Raw genomic sequence first — 19,563 nt, forward strand, 5'->3', positions numbered from 1 at the left:
TTTTGATGGTGTTGAAGAGGCAAGTGATATGGTGGAAACCTAAAAATCCTGTGACAATGTTCTTTACCATTTACTCTGGTGTATCATCAAATGTGCTTTGTTGTATTGAAATAAAATAACATCATTGCTCTTAATGAAACATAAATTCATTTGGCTTGCTTCTTCCATCTAAAAACAGTTCATTACAAAAGATGTTGATGTTAATACTTAAGATTTTTGCTCAAGCATTTAGAAATACTGAAGTCTTTACATTTTTTATCAACTTATATCTTTACTTACCTTCGATATCTCAAAATTTGTCAGGGAAAAATGCTAAAACTTGTCTGGAAATCAGGGAAGTATCAGGGAAATTCACTTGGGGAAACTTGTGGCAACCCTGATTGAGAAACCTGATTTTTTTATTTACTCTTGTATGTGTTCAAAACAGAACTGACTAGGGGAAATCTGCAAAGCCATAGAAGCATGCGTAACTATGGGAAAGATAGATGCTACTTTAAGAAAATTAAAGAAACTGTTGGACAAAAGAAAGCAGCTGTATATTGAGCTCAGCTGGCAAGCCAATACTAAACAAGGAAGGGAAGTCTGAAAAGTTAGAGAGAACACATAGGCTGTACAAAGGAAACAAACTTGAGGACAGTATTATGGAAAGGAAACAGGAAGTAGATGATGAGGTAGGATATGTGATACTGCCAGAAGAATTTGACAAAGCACAGAAAACCCTAAATTGATACAAGGAACCTGGAGTAGATGACACTGATTCATAATTATGAGTAGATGACACTGATTCATAATTACTGAGATTGTTGGAAGAACAGACTTTTACAAAACTGGTCCACTAGGTATGCGAGATGTAGGGAACCGGTGAAATATCCTCAGTCTTAAAGAAGAATGTAATAACTCCAGTGAAAAGGTGTGAATATTACCAATCCATAAGTGCAAGTCATGTTTATGAAATACTAACACAAATGTTAAACAATGGAAACTCCACATTGGAATATCAACAATGTAAGGAAAGATAAAATGTTACTCACCATAAAGATGACATGTGGAGAGATGCATCAAAAAGACTGGCACATTATACGAAGGTAATTCAATTATTATCCACGAAGTAGTTATAAAATTTTATTATAATCAAATAGGAAACTTACAAGAACATCATTTTTTGACATAGTCTCCTTGCATTACAACGCACTTGGTCCGTCGTTGTACAAGCTTCCTGATGCCCTCATAAAAGAAGGTTCTCGGTTGAGCTGCGAGCCAGGAATGCACCACTTCTTCCACTGCTTCATCCGAGGCAAATTGATGACCCCTTAATGCCTTTCTGAGTGGACCAAACAAGTGATAGTAGGAAGGGGCAAGATCGGGTCTATATGGAGGATGACCCAATACTTCAAATTTGAGTTTCTGAAGTGTTTCAGCAGTGTGGTCAGCAGTATGCGGACGGGCATTGTCATGCAACAACACAACACCTTTGACAACAATCCTCGGCATTTGTTTTGAATTGCAGGCATTAGCCTGGCAGTAAGCATCTCACTGCAACGTACACTGTTTATTGTAGTGCCCCTTTCCCCACAATGTCCCAGTACTGGACCTTGTCTGTCTCAATAAACCTTAAGCATCAGTTTTCCTGCAGACTGTTGGGTCTTGAACTTTTTCTTGCACGGCGAATTTGGATGTTTCCATTCCTTACTCTGCCGTTTACTTTCCGGCTCTTAATGATGGATCCATGTTTCGTCACCAGTAATGATCCTGTCCAAGAAGTTGCCCCCTTTGTTACCATAGCAATTCAAATGATTTTTGCAGATGTCCAAGTGTGTTTCTTTATGCAACTGTGTGAGTTGTTTTGAGACCCATCTTGCACAAACTTTATGAAACCCAAGCCTGTTGTGGATGATTTCGTAGGCAGAACCGTGACTAATTTGCAGACGATGTGCCACTTCATCAATAGTTAATCGTCTGTCGAAGAGAATCGTTTCACTTGAACACCCAATGGTTTCTTCATTTGTGGTGGTAAATGGTCGTCCGGCTCCTTCATCATGCATAACACTTCTGCGACCATTTCGGAATTTTTCAGTCCATTCGTAGACACTCTGTTGTGGCAAAGCACTGTTTCCCGCACTGTACCGAAAGTCTCTGATGAATTTTGGCTCTTGAGATGCCTTCCGACCACAAAAAATGGTTCACTGAACATTGCTCTTCTTTGGTGCAAATAGACAGTGGAGCAGCCATGATTAACAGCACAGCAGCGATAACGAAACTAACCTAGCAGCTTGAAAATTGCAAAGCTATAACAACAAATAAACAAAGCATGTGTCGTCAACGTAAAATGACAGTACTACCAAAATAGACAAAAATATAACCAAATTGTGCATAGTAATTGACTTACCCTTGTAGCTCTTGGTTAAAGTCTTCTTCAGAAAATGGAAACACACACACACACACACACACACACACACACACACACACACAGAAAGACAGACAGAGAGAGAGAGAGAGAGAGAGAATGCTCACATTCACAGCAACTTGGATCGGTCCGAGCCTCTGGAGATCATGGTTTTGTGTGTGTGTGTGTGTGTGTGTGTGTGTGTGTGTGTGTGTGTGTGTTTGTTTTCCATTTTCTGAAGAAGACTTTAGTTGAAAGCTATACCTGTAAGTGCCTTTTCGTTGTGCCTGTCTGCGACACAAATATTGTGTACAGAAAAACTGGTGACCTGCCCCAGCTGCACGTGGATAGCACTAAGCATCTATGGTAGGAAGACTTGTCTGACATAGCAGTAATACAAGGGTTGTTTTTTAAGTAAGGGCCGTTTTTATTTTTTAAAAAAACATACAAATACTTTTGTAAAAAAAACTTTTATTTTCTGATTCTACACACTTTTACCTATTTTTCTACATAGTTGCCTTCTTTATTTAAGCACTTGTCATATCGTACAAGTAAGTTTTTAATTCCCTCTTCAAAGAATTCGGCCGCCTGCTCCGACAGCCAAGAGTTCACGGCCGCTTTCACTTCATCGTCGTCATTGAAGCGCTGCCCGCCAAGATGGTGTTTCAGGTACCGGAAGAGGTGAAAATCGCTAGGAGCATGGTCGGGGCTGTATGGTGCACGGTCCAAAACTTCCCATCCAAAAGAATCAATCAAATCCCGAGTCTTTTGAGAGGTGTGAGGCCCAGCGTTATCGTGCAGGAGCAAAACTCCTTTTGTCAGCATGACGCGCCTTTTGTTTTGAATTGCTCTGCGGAGCTTCTTTAGAGTTGCACAGTAGGCATCTGAGTTGATTGTCGTTCCTCGTGGCATAAAGTCCACTAGCAAAACAGCGCGCCGGTCCCAGAACACAGTTGCCATAATCTTGCGCTTTGACAGCGTCGGTTTGGCTTTGACCTTGACGGGTGAGGTTGTGTGTCGCCATTCCATCGATTGTCGCTTGCTTTCGGAAGTGATATGGGATACCCATGTTTCATCTCCAGTGACAACTTGACTCAACATGTCATCCCCTTCTTCCTTGTAATGAATCAAAAAGTCCAACTAAGTGGCAAATCTCTTCCCTTTGTGGTCCTCTGTGAGGAGTCTGGGTACCCACCGAGAACACAGTTTCTTAAAGTTTAGGTTTTCAGACACAATTTTGTACAAAACCGATCTTGAAACTTGTGGAAATTCCAAAGAAAGAGTGGAAATTGTGAATCTTCTGTCCTCACGAATCTTTGTTTCGACTGCAGCCACCAAATCATCAGTGATCACAGAGGGCCGGCCTGAGCGTTCTTTGTCATGGACGTTTTGACGGCCATTTTTAAACTCTCTATCCCATTGACGCATTTTACCTTCACTCATTGCATTCAAGTCATACACTTCTGTTAACTGACAATGAATTTCTGCAGCTGATAGGCTTCTCGCGGTCAAAAAACGTATCACTGACCGTATCTGACACGCGGCGGGCGATTCAATAATCGTAAACATTATAAAGTAGCACAGCGATGCGTACACGTCAGCTACAGAGCTGCAACTTGCATCAGTGTGAACGGGAAGGATGCCGGCAAGTGGCGCGGTGGCTTGTTGCGGCGTCCGCGCGAACTACGGGACTATAAGCGCGAACGGCCCTTACTTAATAAACAACCCTCGTAAACTATATACATAATCTTTTTATATGAATCAGTCTACCTATTAGCAAAAACTGTATCTAAATCACTAAAGTGGTTCCTGATATTAGCATTCAGACAGACAGAAAAATGTGCTTGAGGGACTTTAATATAGCAATATCTATACAAGGAAAGAGTGATAGAAGGCATCCTCAAGAATGATCACTTTGGGTTTCAGAGAAATGGAGAAACAGGCGAGGCATTACCGTATTTACTCGAATCTAAGCCACACTCAAATCAAAGCCGCACCTGAAAAATGAGACTCGAAATCAAGGAAAAAAAAAATTTCACGAATCTAAGCCGCACCTGAAATTTGAGACTTGAAATTCAAGGGGAGAGAAAAGTTTTGGACCGCACCTCCAAATTGAAACAAAGTTGGTCCATTGTAACATGAGACACAGTTTAGATATAATGGATACAGCTTCAGTAGTTTGGTTCGAGTCGTAAGCTTAGCAGTTAAGCTTTACCAGGTAGCCATTGCTTTTTCACGTGCATCGTCTGGTTTGAATCGGTTGCTTATTTCGCTTTGATCTGTTAAGTGCCGTTCTCTTCGTTATAGGTGTTTACGTCACTCTAAGCTAAAAATGCATTATTGTACTGTGTCATGCATTGTTTGTCGCATTCTGATGATGAGTGTTTACGGCCTGTCGCCGCTCGCGGCATGGTTTGCTTTTGTGCCCGCTACCGCTGCTTACGGAGGGGGGGGGGGGGGGGGGCGGAAGTAGAGAGGAATTGTCTCATTAGCGAAACAATGGCAAGACACTGCTATTTGTTGTTACTTACACTACTGCTTTCTTTGATAATGAACAACAAGAACCAAATAATAGACTGCGTATGATAGAAAATGTTCTGAACGAGAATTTAACGAAAATTTTTCTCCGTTTGAAAATCTTTGCAATCGCCTCTTTAGTACATTACATTCTGCACAGAAATTAGTCATCCTAGATTCAAAAATCTAGTCAGTTGCTGTGCTTCATTTCTGACTGTATCACTATTAAGCATAAGAATAATATGAATATAAATATGACATGATATGTATATTCTTCCGCGTTTGCTGTTGTCTCACTCTAGTTTCGCAGTTTATTAGGCAGACAGGATTTAAATGAAATAGCAGCAAACACGAAAGAATACATGGTATAATTTTTACATTTGTATTATTCTTATGGTGAAGAGAATACTGCATGTGATTCACGATTCATAAAAGTTCCTATTAGCAACCATCTCTTGTCACAGGTAGGAAAAAATTCAGAACGTAGAGTTGGCCATATTGACATACATCCCAAACAGTTTTGCCAGTCGGATTTTTGTAGTAGATTTTTAGTGATGACTTCAAATGCAGAGTGTGTTGTTGTTTCTTCAGTCCGTAGGCTGGTTTGAGACAGCTTTCCACGCTTTTCTATCCTGTGCAATGCAGAGTAGCAACACTTATAAAATAAGAATGAAAATAACTTAGAAATTAAACGCTGAAATTTAAAACACAATTTTATTAGGTTTGTAGTACATCTTATACGAAACATTTAAAATATCAGTCATGATTCGGAATCACTATCACTCGATTCTTTGTTGCTCATTTCTTCATAGAGAGCATCGTCCTCCGTACCATCTAGTGCATTGGATATCGGACATTTTTTAAATGCTTGTTGCACAGTCTGATTTGGAACACACTCCCATGCATCATAAATCCATTGGCACACTTGCGACAAACTTGCTCGTTTTACACGTCCTGTTGGTGTCAGTTGTCTGTCGCTTTTCGAAAGCCAGTCTGTGTACACGTGTTTAAGCTTGTCCTTAAATTGTTCAATTATTCAAACAGACGTCAAGTGGTTGTAGAATTGACGTCATTCCTCTAATTTTCGTTTAACTGCAGGTGTTGTATGGCTTGCGTACATCTAATACCAACAGACGGCGTAAACAAAGCATTGCGCCAGGACGACGATTACACACACACACTCACACACACACACACACACACACACACACACACACACACACACACACACAGACACACCTAACCCATTCCAACACCATGTCCTCCAAAAACCACCCAGTTTCGTTTGCTCGTACAATTACAGTTTTTGGAAACACTTCCGATTTCGGTAAAGTCTTTCGCTTGAAAACTATGAATGGGGGTAATTTATGTCCATCTGCTGTGCAAGCAAGTATGACATCCGCTGTTTTTCACCCCCTGATATAAGAACACTTATGTCTTTCTTTCCTGTAGCGTCAACCGTATAATTTGACGGCATGTCAAAATATATGGGAGTTTGGTCAGCGTTTCCTATCTGACCAAGAAGGTATTGCTTTTCTGTGCGACGCCTAATTATGAAGCGCTGAAATTCCCCAAGTTTTTCTTCATAATTTTTCGGCAGCTTCTGTGCAACTGAAGTTCACCTCCGAAGTGAACAGATCAATCCAGCTGTGACTAGCCTTAAAATTTTCGATTTTTTGCTCTCTAACAATTTCATGTGCCTCAGTTTTTAAAATTTCGGCGTTCACGGGCAGGAATTTCTGATGCTGTTCCTTAACAAATTCATTTAAAATCACTTCTAGTGCATGATATTGGCCACACTTTGGCCCACTAAATGCTTTCCTGGTACTTGAACATTCAAATAATTTGTCTCTCTGTAGTCGCCATCGCCTGACGTTGCTCTCATCAATCCCGTATCGCAGACCTGCAGCACGATTAGAACTTTATTCCGCAAAAGAAATAGCTCCCCTCTTGAGTTTGGCACTATAATGAAAGCGCTTCATTATGGTTCACTAACACCAACAAGCACTTTACAAAATGCCACGAAGCAATAGGTGCGCTACGTGAAATCTTAATGAGCCCCAGCGTATCAACTCGTGCAACAATCCTAAAGTCTTGTACATTGTTGGTATTTTTGTGTTAAGAAACTTATTTTCATTGCTATGAATATTTGAAAGGCCGCTACATTTGAAGATGATACGAAATTTCTATTTACTTCGTTGGATAATGTATGAAAATGCAGTGGTCGAAACTCGGGGCGGAGAAAAAAGCTTGTCTTCTAATTTTTTTTTTAAATTTATGTACTGACGCAGAGGTTTTGGCGCCATTATTTTTTTGCCTGCAAAGCATGCCTGTGTAGCGCTACATAATTCAACAGCAGAAGTTAGTTGTGACGGCACCTACCAACATTTTTCAGAACTTCTGCTTACTTTGCACTCGATTCTAAACCGCAGGCGGATTTTTGCATTACAAAAACCGGAAAAAAAGTGCAGCTTAGATTCGAGTAAATACGGTACTAATCCTGTAACATAATAGTAGATCTCGTTATATGTGGATTCATTATCCATGTTTTCACATATACGCGGTTTTAGTTTTAAGTCCAGTCTGTTAGCAGTACACTGAAGCAGAAATGCATTAACACATCTCAACACTCCTCTTCTGATGTGTTTGTCGAGATGTATATCATTATTTCACATCATTAGAGCTGTGAAGTTGCAGTTGACAGGGTCTGTGTGTAAAATGTCAGGTAAAAGGAAAGAAATTGTGCATGTCAAGGGAAAGAAGCTTTTACGAATGACATATTCATTAGAAACAGAGGGATGTTAAGAATCACTATGAGAAAGATGAGCATCTTGTTGACATTCGACATGCTTTGGGACTTAGTGAGTCCATTTTGAGAATTGTTCATGACAGTTCAGAACCAATTCAAAAAACTGGTAACTGTTCTGCTAACATAAGTGTGACTAGTGATTGAGCACCACAACCAACAACACGTCTCTCTGTGGAGCTGCTATTCAAGCTAAGGCTAAGAGCTTGTATGAAGATTTACGAAAAGATGACAATCCAGCACCTTTCTCTTCCAGCTCAGGTTGGATTGATCGCTTAAAGCATCATTGTGGCTTCCACAACATTAAAATGACAGGAGAGGTGCCTGTGGCAGATGAGGAATTTGAAAAGAGGAGTAAAGAAATTGTGATAGAAAAATGCTATACTGCGAAACATGTTTTCAATGTTGATGAAAAGGCTTATTTTGGAAACGAATGTCTAGCTACATATTCATTTGTATTTCAGAAAAAACAGCATCTGGATTAGAGGCTATTAAGACCTGGCACACCCTTCATTTCAGAGGGAATGGTCAAGGGATTGTAAATTAAAACCCCTTATGATCCACAACTTGCAAAATCCTAGGGCACTAAAAGGTTGTGACAAGAGCAGGCCGGGAATTCATTGGTAACAAAATAATGATTTTAGTGTGTTGTGTTTGTGTTAAACATTTAAATGTATAAATTTTGCATTAAAATGTGTTTCGCAAAGGTGATGGTTAGTTTTGGTTAAAAATAGTAAGAAACTATTTTCAATTTAATATGCGAGAAAACGAGAATCTAACCCCATATTTTACATATTAAATTACTCTTGATTTACATGAATTCAGTATCTCTGGGGATTCCACAGAACATAACTACTGTGCATAACAAAGTTTATCTCTGCCTTAGAAGTTGTGTTGAAGAACCACAGGGCTGTATCTGTATTGTTGTTGTGGTCTTCAGTCGTGAGACTGGTTTGATGCAGCTCTCCATGCTACTCTATCCTGTGCAAGCTTCTTCATCTCCCAGTACCTACTGCAACCTACATCCTTCTGAATCTGCTTAGTGTATGCATCTCTTGGTCTCCCCCTACGATTTTTACCCTCCACGCTGCCCTCCAATACTAAATTGGTGATCCCTTGATGCCTCAGAACATGTCCTACCAACCGATCCCTTCTTCTGGTCAAGTTGTGCCACAAACTCCTCTTCTCCCCAATCCTATTCAGTACCTCCTCATTAGTTATGTGATCTACCCATCTAATCTTCAGCATTCTTCTGTAGCACCACATTTCGAAAGCTTCTATTGTCTTCTTGTCCAAACTATTTATCGTCCATGTTTCACTTCCATACATGGCTACACTCCATACAAATACTTTCAGAAAAGACTTCCTGACACTTAAATCTATACTCGATGTTAACAAATTTCTCTTCTTCAGAAACGCTTTCCTTGCCATTGCCAGTCTACATTTTATATCCTCTCTACTTCGACCATCATCAGTTATTTTGCTCCCCAAATAGCAAAACTCCTTTACTACTTTAAGTGTCTCATTTCCTAATCTAATACCTTCAACATCACCCGACTTAATTCGACTACATTCCATTATCCTCGTTTTGCTTTTGTTGATGTTCATCTTATACCCTCCTTTCAAGACACTGTCCATTCCGTTCAACTGCTCTTCCAAGTCCTTTGCTGTCTCTGACAGAATTACAATGTCATTGGCGAACCTCAAAGTTTTTATTTCTTCTCCATGGATTTTAATACCTACTCCGAATTTTTCTTTTGTTTCCTTTACTGCTTGCTCAATATACAGATTGAATAACATCGGGGAGAGGCTACAACCCTGTCTTACTCCCTTCCCAACCACTGCTTCCCTTTCATGCCCCTCGACTCTTATAACTGCCATCTGGTTTCTGTACAAATTGTAAATAGCCTTTCGCTCCCTGTATTTTACCCCTGCCACCTTTAGAATTTGAAAGAGAGTATTCCAGTCAACATTGTCAAAAGCTTTCTCTAAGTCTACAAATGCTAGAAACGTAGGTTTGCCTTTCCTTAATCTTTCTTCTAAGATAAGTCGTAAGGTCAGTATTGCCTCACGTGTTCCAGTATTTCTGTATCTGTAACATTTGTAAATTTAGAGAAAGCTTTCGACACTCTTGTCTGATTTAGCATCTAAAATTCAGGAGATACCAGAGATAAACTACAGGGGATCATTTACAGCTTGTATGAAACCAGACTGCAGTTGTGAGTAACAGGACATGGAAAGGAGGCATTAGTTGATATAGGAGTGAGACAGGGTTGCAGCATATCTACCATGTTATTCAATCTGTACCTAGAGTGAGCAGTGAAGGATACAAATTAGATTTTTGAAAGTGAATTAAAGGTAAAGAAGAAGAAATAAAAACTTTGAGAACAAGGTACTTAGATCATTTGACTGGAATGGATAATGTCTTGAAGGGAGATTACCTGATGAATGTCAACAAAAGTAAAGAAGAAAAATAGTAGTGGAGTATAATTGAATAAAATCAGCTAGTGCTGAGGGCATTAGATGAGAAGAAGAGCCACTAAAAGTAGCAGACAGTTTTGCTATTTGGGTTGGAAAATAACTGACAATGGCTGAAATAAAGAGAGTATAAAATGTATACTGGCAATAGCAAGAAAAGCATTTTCCAGTGATAAAGATTTGTTAATATAAAGCACATATTTAAGTGGTAGGATGTCTCTTTTGAACAATTTTTGTCGGAAGTGTAGCCTTATGTGGAAGTGAAATGTGGTGATGAACAGTTCAGATAAGAAAAGAATAGAAACGTGTGAAGTGTGGTACTAGAAGAACACTGAGTGGATAGGATAACCTATAAATATGTAAGAAATCAAATGGGAGAGAGGAGGGATTTGTGGCATAACTTGACAAAAAGAACAGATTGGTTGATAGTACACATCATGTGGTTACAAGTAATCATGAATAGGGTAATGGAGAGAATTGTAGGGTGCAAATATCATAGAAAGAGACCAAGAATTATCAAAAGGGTACAGTTTGCTTTATATGCAGAGGATTTGATAATGAGGAGAGATGCAGGGAACCACTCTTTGGTCTAAAGATAGTGACTTTTTTTCAAATGCTTGTCATATCAATTATTATTTAGCATTCACACAGTTCACATAGAACTGGAGACATTATTGATTTGTTGTGTGTAATGAAGCCATTGTGTTTGATATTGTGATTCATGTTAATTTTCATTTCAGTGTCATTATTAACTGCTGTTGGAATATGGGTGGTTGATGCAAGCAAAAATGGAATACTCAACATGACACCATCACAAAGAGAAGTTTATGAGAGAAACAGATTGTAAGTATCATTCTGAAATTAGTGCTCTTTACTGACAATTGTTTTGTGTTCCGTAGTATTCAACTATGTCTTATCATTAAAATTTCTGACATTTAAAATATTTAATTTCTTGTTACATTTTTTCCTAGCCACTGCTGATGTGGCAGTCATTTGTTCAGTGCAGGCACAAGAAAGCTTTTAGCCGTTAACATATTGAAAATTGTAATACACAGCACTCTCATAATGATGATGCTTTTTCTTCAGTAAATTCCATATATTTATCCTCTCTTTTTCAGTAAATTCTGTATTTTTGCCATTCATATGTTGAGTCTCATTTTAATTATCTGTAAAGTGTGACAATTTCATTTGTCTTTAGGTGCTTTATGGGGGATGTAACAGAAAATGTAAACATTTATTTAAAAAATCATTACAGCCATATTTATTAATGCCGGCCACTGTGGCCAAGTGGTTCTAGGCGCTTCAGTCCGGAACCACGCTGCTGCTACGGTTGCAGGTTCGAATCCTGCCTCGGGCATGGATGTGTGTGATATCCTTAGGTTAGTTAGGTTTAAGTAGTTCTAAGTCTAGGGGACTGATGACCTCAGATGTTAAGTCCCATACTGCTTAGAGCCATTTGAACCATATTTATTAATGTACAAATCTAAAATTTTGCATGTGTAAAGCAAAAGAGCTGTGTTTTAATGGAAAAATGTAATAAAATATGCAGGATTAATATTTTGCCTGAAATTTGAATTTTTTAATGTCTGTTTTATAAAAAGCATAACTCAAATTCTATTCATGTAAGTAATCTGAAAATTTTATTGTAATGTCCTGAGAAGGTTATAAGACCACTGAACTACAGCTATTAATTTATGGTACAAATTGTATCATTAACGAGAGTTTTTAATTTTGCACATCCAAAATTAACTTTTTTTCTCGATAAAATAATCTAAGAATCATTATGTAATTGCAGGATCTCGTATTTTTTAGTTCCAGCGACAGTAACACATTGTGAACAGTTCCAAAAAATTTCATAGCATTAGCGCATTTATTTTTTGAGAAAAACCTTCAAATAATGTAAAAAATGTAAAACAGGGAAAATGAGGTTCAAAGATTTTCTTCTCCTGCAAGTAATATGCTTACCTCAGTTTTAAAATCCTCCATACTGATACTCCTCGTCCTCCAGGTTTCTCATCTCTCCTCTTCGAATCTGCCTGGCCTGTATTTGCAGGTAAGACACTGATATGTTAGCTTTCTTGACCCTGCTCTTCTCGATGGTGTAAAATGCTTTTGTTGTAAACACGCCAGGATCTCTTCAACATTTCAATTCTGCCATTATTTCCGTTATTGTAACACAAAACTACTACAAAAACACCTATTTTGAGTATTTCAAGTCCACAGAATGTCCTTTTTGAGCATGTAATCCAAATTAAATTATTGAGACTATCATTTGCATTTTGTGTCTTTCCGTGAAGACACTTCCTCAGTAAATCAGGGTTTGCAAGAAACCTGAATGTGGGATTCATTGCATTCATAACAGGTTCTCGTAATGAGTGCTTTTGTGAATACATCTCATTTCTATTATTGAACTTAGACCAATCATCTTTCGGACACAGTTTGTGCATTGGTATTTGGTCTGTGGATAGTTTGTGGGGGGAAAAAAACATTGCCCACACTGCACGCCTCATTGCCTCTAAATTATGTGTGTTTTTCCTGATAGCTCTCCTATAAAGTAACTGAAGAGAATCAGTTTCTTTCAGAGTAAGCCTGCCTTTTTGTGCTAGTGGTTTTCCATCCTCAAGTACTTCACCTTTCTTTTCCTCCAGCAAGCGACGAAGCCTGCCACCAAGCCTCTTTTGGATGTGGCCAACACATTCCAACTTTTCTATTGTTGTATTGTACGGATTTTTATCTGTTGCTGCTTTGAACAAAGAGGAGTCCCTATCACCTAGGTATTAAGTACATCTAACATCATACTGGTCCTCAGATCTGGAGAATATCCTCACAACTCCAGCAGTCTCCATGCCCTCACTTGAGCCACTATATTTTCTAGAGCATGCTACCACATGATTTACTTGCCACAGTGTCTCACTGTCTTCATTATTGGACATTTTCCTTGTTGCACACTGGTGGCAGTATTTAGACATAATTTCTACATCTAAAACTTTACCTGAGTCAATACCAATAACAGATGCAACTCCATACAGGAATATGTGATCCCTTTTCATCTAGGTCCCATCTACAGACACACTTAGGTCAGTAACATTTGTAGGAGATTCACTGTCATGAATATCTACCACAGGATCTATTTCGTTTTAGTTTATTTCAACCATTTCCTCCACAGCTTTCTTCGTGGAAACTTTGTCAGTATCACATACAGCATCAGGCATTTCTTTATTTATTTTTTGTGCATGTTCAGAAAACCATACGATAAATTACCTCCTTCCCTGCCCTTTCCAAGGCATCTCAGAGCCTATGCTAACCTACAATTGCTTTCATAGGTACCAGTGTCAGTTTTTTTGGAGGAGGAAAATGAAAATCCATTGCCACATGAATTACAAATTAATTTAAAATCACAAGCTATTCCCACTCTTCTTTCTTCAACAGCAATCGTGCATTCTGTATTTTTACAGCTAACGCATGAACGTGAAAACTTTGTATCCTGGCAGTGAAGCTCTAAATCAGTAAGTCCAACTCCAGTAGAATCCATATCAACATCACTCATGCACCTGTACAATTCTGCTGTCCCAAGTTTCGATGCTGAAGCTGAGAGCTTATGTTCTTCATTTCGGGCTGCTTCCTCTTTTTTGTTGGTAAACCGATTTCCAAGAAACCTCAGTTGCCTAAACACAGTTTTTCCACCACCCATTATGCATAAATCATGACTTCCATGTAAACGTTTGCGAATTCAACCTTCCACCTACTAATAAGGGAACCTCCCCATCGCACCCCCCTCAGATTTAGTTATAAGTTGGCACAGTGGATAGGCCTTGAAAAACTGAACGAAGATCAATCAAGAAAACTGGAAGAAGTTGTGTGGAACTATGAAAAAATAAGCAAAATATACAGACTGAGTAGTCCATGTGCAAGATAGGCAACATCAAGGAGAGTGTAAGGGCAGGAGCGCCGTGGTCCCGTGGTTAGCGTGAGCAGCTACGGAGCGAGGGGCCCTTGGTTCAAGTCTTCCCTCGAGTGAAAAGTTTACTTTTTTTTATTTTCACAAAGTTATGATCTGTCCATTTGTTCATTGATGTCACTGTTCACTGTAATAAGTTTAGTGTCTGTGTTTTGCGACCGCACCACAAAACCGAGTGATTAGTAGCCGAAAGGACATGCCTCTCCAATGGGAACCGAAAACATTTGATCGCAAGGTCATAGGTCAACCGATTCCTCCACAGGAAAACACACCTGATATATTCTATACGACACTGGTGACGGTATGTGTGTCACATGACAGGAATTTGTCATCGACCCACCTAACTTGTACACTTGGCGAATAGGTAAAAATATTCTTCTACCTTGCCCGATTTAGTTTTTCTTGTGGATGTGATAATCACTCCCAAAAAACTGATGAAAACATAATAGTTTGTCACATAAACTGAAAATAAAAAATTAAACTTTTCACTCGAGGGTAGACTTGAACCTAGGACCTCTCGTTCCGCAGCTGCTCACGCTAACCACGGGAGCACGGCGCTCCTGTGCTCACATTATCCTTGATGTTGCATATCTTCCGCATGGACTACTCAGTTTGTATATTTTGCTCATTTTTTCATAGTTCCACACAACTTCCTGTTTTCTCGATTGATGTGTGTTCAGTTTTTCAAGGCTTATCCACTGTGCCAACTTATAACTAAATCTGAGGGGGGGGGGGGGGGGGTGCGATGGGGAGGTTCCCTTGTAATATGTGTTAGTATTGTCAAAACGGAAATAGCATCCCATCCCAAAATTCTCCCAATAAAATGAAACTAGCATTCAGCTTCCCTATTACCAACTTTACGTGCGCATTCCATTTCATATTGCTTTTCAACATTACACTTAGATATTTAATCGAATTGACTGTGTCAAGGTGTATCCTATTAATGCTGTATTTGAACATTAAAGGATTGTTTCTTCTACTCACCCGCGTTAACTTAAAATTTTTGTGCATTTAGAGCAAACTGCCTTTCATCACACAACCTAGAAACTTTGTCTAAGTCATCTTGTATATTTCTACAGTCTCTCAACAATGACACCTTCCCGTACACCACAGCATTATCAGTTGCTGCTCGCCCTGTCTGTCATATCATATATGTATATGGAGAATAAAAGCGGTCCTATCACGCTTCCGTGGGGTACTCCTGATAATATTCTTGTCCGTGATGAACACTCACTGTCAAGACCTACAACTGGGTTCTAGGAATTTAAACCATGTGCTCGGACCTTCGTCAACAGTTCAGTGGAGCACCATGTCAAATGCTTTCCTGAAACCTAGGAGAATGAAATCTGCCTGTTGTCCTCCATCCATGGTTTGTAGGTTATCATTTGGAAAAAGGACAAGCCAGGCTTTTTAAGCCTGTGCTGATTTGTGGACAGAATCTTTTCTATCCCAAAGAAATGTAGTATATTCAGATTCAAAATGTGTACAAAAATTCTACAGCAAATGTGTCAAATGATATTTTTCTGTAGTTATGCAGGTCAGTTCTTTCATCTTTCTTATATATGGGAGTCACCTGTGCTTTCCTCCATTTGTTTGGGACTTTTCGCTGGGCAAGAGATTCACAATAAATGCAAGCTGAGTAGGGGGCCAATGCTGCAGAGTAGTCTCTGTAAAACCGAACTGGGATTCCATCCGGACCTGGTGACTTACTTGTTGTCAACTCTTTCAGTTGCTTCTGTGCGCCACAGATGCCAATTTCTATGTCCTCTATGTTGGAGTCTGTACAACAGTCAAACAGTGGTATGTTTGTACAATTGTCTTGTGTGAATGATTTCTTAAATGTGAAACTTCAGCTTTCCTTTAGCTGTATTCTATTGCTGCCCCAGCGAGTGACTAGATAAAAGTCGTTGACCTCCTTTGTGATTTTATATATGACCACAATTTTATCGGGTTCTCGGTTAAGAAAAAAATGGTTCAAATGGCTCTGAGCACTATGGGACTTAACTTCTAAGGTCATCAGTCCCCTAGAACTTAGAACTACTTAAACCTAACTAACCTAAGGACATCACACACATCCATGCCCGAGGCAGGATTCGAACCTGCGACCATAGCGACCGCGCGGTTCCAGACTGCAGCGCCTGTAACCGCTTGGCCACCACGGCCGGCACCATCTCGGTTAAGAGCTTTCGCTAAGGTGCAGTGGAAGTTGTTGTACACTTCGTGCACTGCTCTTCTTACAGATGCATGAGTTTCTACTATGTTTTGCCTGTCAAAATTTGCCCACTGTTTTTTTTCTTTTTTTATTATAAGACCGGAAGTTCTTACAAGGGAACCTCCCCATCGCACCCCCCTCAGATTTAGTTATAAGTTGGCACAGGGATAGGCCTTGAAAAACTGAACACAGATCAATCGAGAAAACGGGAAGAAGTTGTGTGGAACTATGAAAAAAATAAGCAAAATATACAAACTGAGTAGTCCATGCGTAAGGTAGGCAACCTTAGCTTTCGAGCGCCGTGGTCCCGTGGTTAGCGTGAGCAGCTGTGAAACGACAGGTCCTTGGTTCAAATCTTCTCTCTGATGAAAATTTTAATTTTTTATTTTCAGATAATTATCAAAGTTCAGGCACTCACACATAATCAACTTCGCTTTCCAAAATTCCAGGACATGGTCAGATTTGCTTGGACGTATACAGAATTTGACGGTCTACGCACGGAAACATTTGAAAACATAAAAAACATATGTTTTGACAGAGCACAGGGAAAACTGTGCGACTCTGAAACTGTTGCATTCATTTGATGCAGTTTGTGTGACAAACTCTTATGTTTTCATCACTTTTTTTGGAGTGATTATCACATCCACAAGAAAACCTAAATCGGGCAAGGTAGAATAATCTTTTTACCCATTCGCCAAGTATGCAAGTTAGGTGGGTCGACAACATATTCCTGTCATGTGACGCACATGCCGTCACCAGTGTCGTAAAGGATATATGAGACGTGTTTTCCTGTGGAGGAATCGGTTGACCTATGACCTTGCGATCAAATGTTTTCGGTTCCTATTGGAGAGGCACGTCCTTTCGTCTACTGATCGCACGGTTTTGCGGTGCGGTCGCAAAACACAGACACTACAATTATTACAGTGAACAGAGACGTCAATGAATGAACGGACAGATCGTAACTTTGCGAAAATAAAGAAAGTAAAATTTTCACTCGAGGGAGGATTCGAACCAAGGACCTTTCGTTCCGCAGTTGCTCACTCTAACCACGAGACCACGGCACTCATCAGCTAATATTGTCCTTTATGTTGCATATCTTGCACATGGACTACTCAGTTTGTATATTTTGCTTATTTTTTCATAGTTCCACACAACTTCTTCCTGTTTTCTCGATTGATCTGTGTTCAGTTTTTCAAGGCCTATCCACTGTGTCAATTTGTAACTAAATCTGAGGGGGGTGCGATGGGGAGGTTCCCTTGTTAGAATATTCTATCATGTGGTTAGTTTTACTTTTATATTTGCTGAGTGTTTCATACATGGCCTTCCTTATGATAATTTTGTATTCATTGTCTTTGAGACTTTGGCTAAGTATAAATTTACAGTGAAGCTAGCTTTCTTTTTGTAGCAGCTTCCTAATTCAGTTGTCAAACTGCGGTAGGTCTTTTCCGTCCCCTACAAATCTACTCTGAACACACTTGTCTAAAGTTTGTTGTATGATTATGCTTTTGAACTTTGTCCATTGCTCAACATCACTGGTGTTGGGGATGACATTTTTGCAATGACTTGTCAGGTAATCTGAAATCTGTCATTTGTCGCTCTTGCTAAACAAAAAGATCATCCTGCCTTTCTTTGTACTCCTATTTACAGCCATGTTCAGTGATGCTGTAATGATCTTATGATCACTAGTTACCTGTTCTATGCTAACTGAGCATGTCTAAGATGTTATCTTCACGAGTCAGTTCCCAATTTAACTGCTGAAGGTAATTTTTGGATAAGGCATTTAGAACAGTTTCAGATGAATCTCTGTCCCTATCACCTGTCCTAATCACTTGAGTTTCCCAATCTATAGTTGGTAGATCAACTACAACATGGCCAGGAAATTTACATGATATGTTCTCCAAGTTTCCCCTCAACTGTTCCACCATTACTGTTACTATAAAACATCCGACGACCATGTTTGATCCACCTTTAACACTTTTCACTCAGGTTATTTTGCGTCCTGACTCTGTACTAATCTCAGTAGATATTGTCGTACTTTTTATTGCTATAAACATGCCTCCACCACCATCGTTAAACTAATCTTTGCGGTGAATATTTCAGTCAAAGTTTAGCATTTCATTGCTGTCAACCTCCGCTTTCAACCAGCTTTCTGTCCCTTGTTCTGTGTAGGCATTGTTACCTTTTACAATCTACATTAGTTTCGTGATCTTTCTGTAGATGCTCCTCCATTTAAGTGCTACTATTGTCATTTTCTTTTTCTGATCTGCTATGATGAATACTACTCTGTATGAACACAGAAGGCATCTTATGGGCCTGTGAAGGGATTTCTCTATCCTAAAAAACCCATATGTGCATGACACACATACTCCACTATCCCATTAGTCATTTGCTGCATGTAGTGCACACTTGTCCCTGCAATTCTCCTCCTGACTCTGGGGGTTGAGAAATTTGCATCTGATACCTTAGCTCTGCTCCCATCCCGCAGGCAAGGCTATCTTCACCAAATCAGCCAGCCATCTGTGATCCCTGTGGCAGATATCATTCATTGGCTTCGTGAGCTACAATTTGCAGGTGGGTGTGCCCAGTGTTCTCAGTTGCTGCTGGCAGAGCCGCCTCTGTATTGCGGCCGAGACCTTGTGGCAGGCAAATAGAGTGAGCACTGGTTCTTCCCCAACCTGGCTGCTGTTTTACTGAGGGTCTCCATCACCCACCTAACATTGGAGCTCCCAGTGACAAGCAGTCCCAACTTTTCGGGCTTTTGGAGGAGCATCGGCCACAGTTACAAATGGCCCATGCTGGTTCAGTTGTACTTTCGGCTGCAGGCAATGCCTCAAATCTGCTTTTAATATGTAAGGGGACAGCTGTGTGGCTGGTACCTACTTTAGACTTCTGCTCAGAGATCCGCAAGCACACCACTATTCATTCAATCACTGTCAGGGACGTGTGAATCAGTAAGCACAGAGGCATCACGAATCCCACATAGCACTATAAGCTCCAGAGGTGCCAAAGCATTCATCTCAGATGCCCTAACCCCTCTGCAGTCCAGGAGACAGCAGCTTGAAGCCTGTTCCAGCTGTTTGGCCATTTCCTCCTCCATCTGTACACAACAGGCACAGTCTCTAACCATCTTTAATCAATAAACAAGAAAACAAACAATAGGTCTTGTGTCTTTTAGATAGTGCTGAAGGCAATTGTAATAATCAGTGCTA

General features: G+C 39.8%; 1 protein-coding gene across 2 annotated transcripts in view; it reads left to right on the forward strand.

Annotated features, from left to right (window-relative positions):
* The window catches only part of LOC126236894 (major facilitator superfamily domain-containing protein 1-like), a 130,643-nt gene that overhangs the window by 92,253 nt on the left and 18,827 nt on the right, over window positions 1-19,563 (forward strand). For both annotated transcript variants that reach the window (XM_049946534.1, XM_049946535.1), the window contains exon 10: window positions 10,925-11,027. In XM_049946534.1, the coding sequence (XP_049802491.1) occupies window positions 10,925-11,027 (103 nt within the window). The remainder of the gene's footprint in view (window positions 1-10,924; window positions 11,028-19,563) is intronic.

This window comes from Schistocerca nitens, chromosome 2, assembly GCF_023898315.1.
Source record: "Schistocerca nitens isolate TAMUIC-IGC-003100 chromosome 2, iqSchNite1.1, whole genome shotgun sequence".
NCBI lineage: Eukaryota > Metazoa > Arthropoda > Insecta > Orthoptera > Acrididae > Schistocerca > Schistocerca nitens.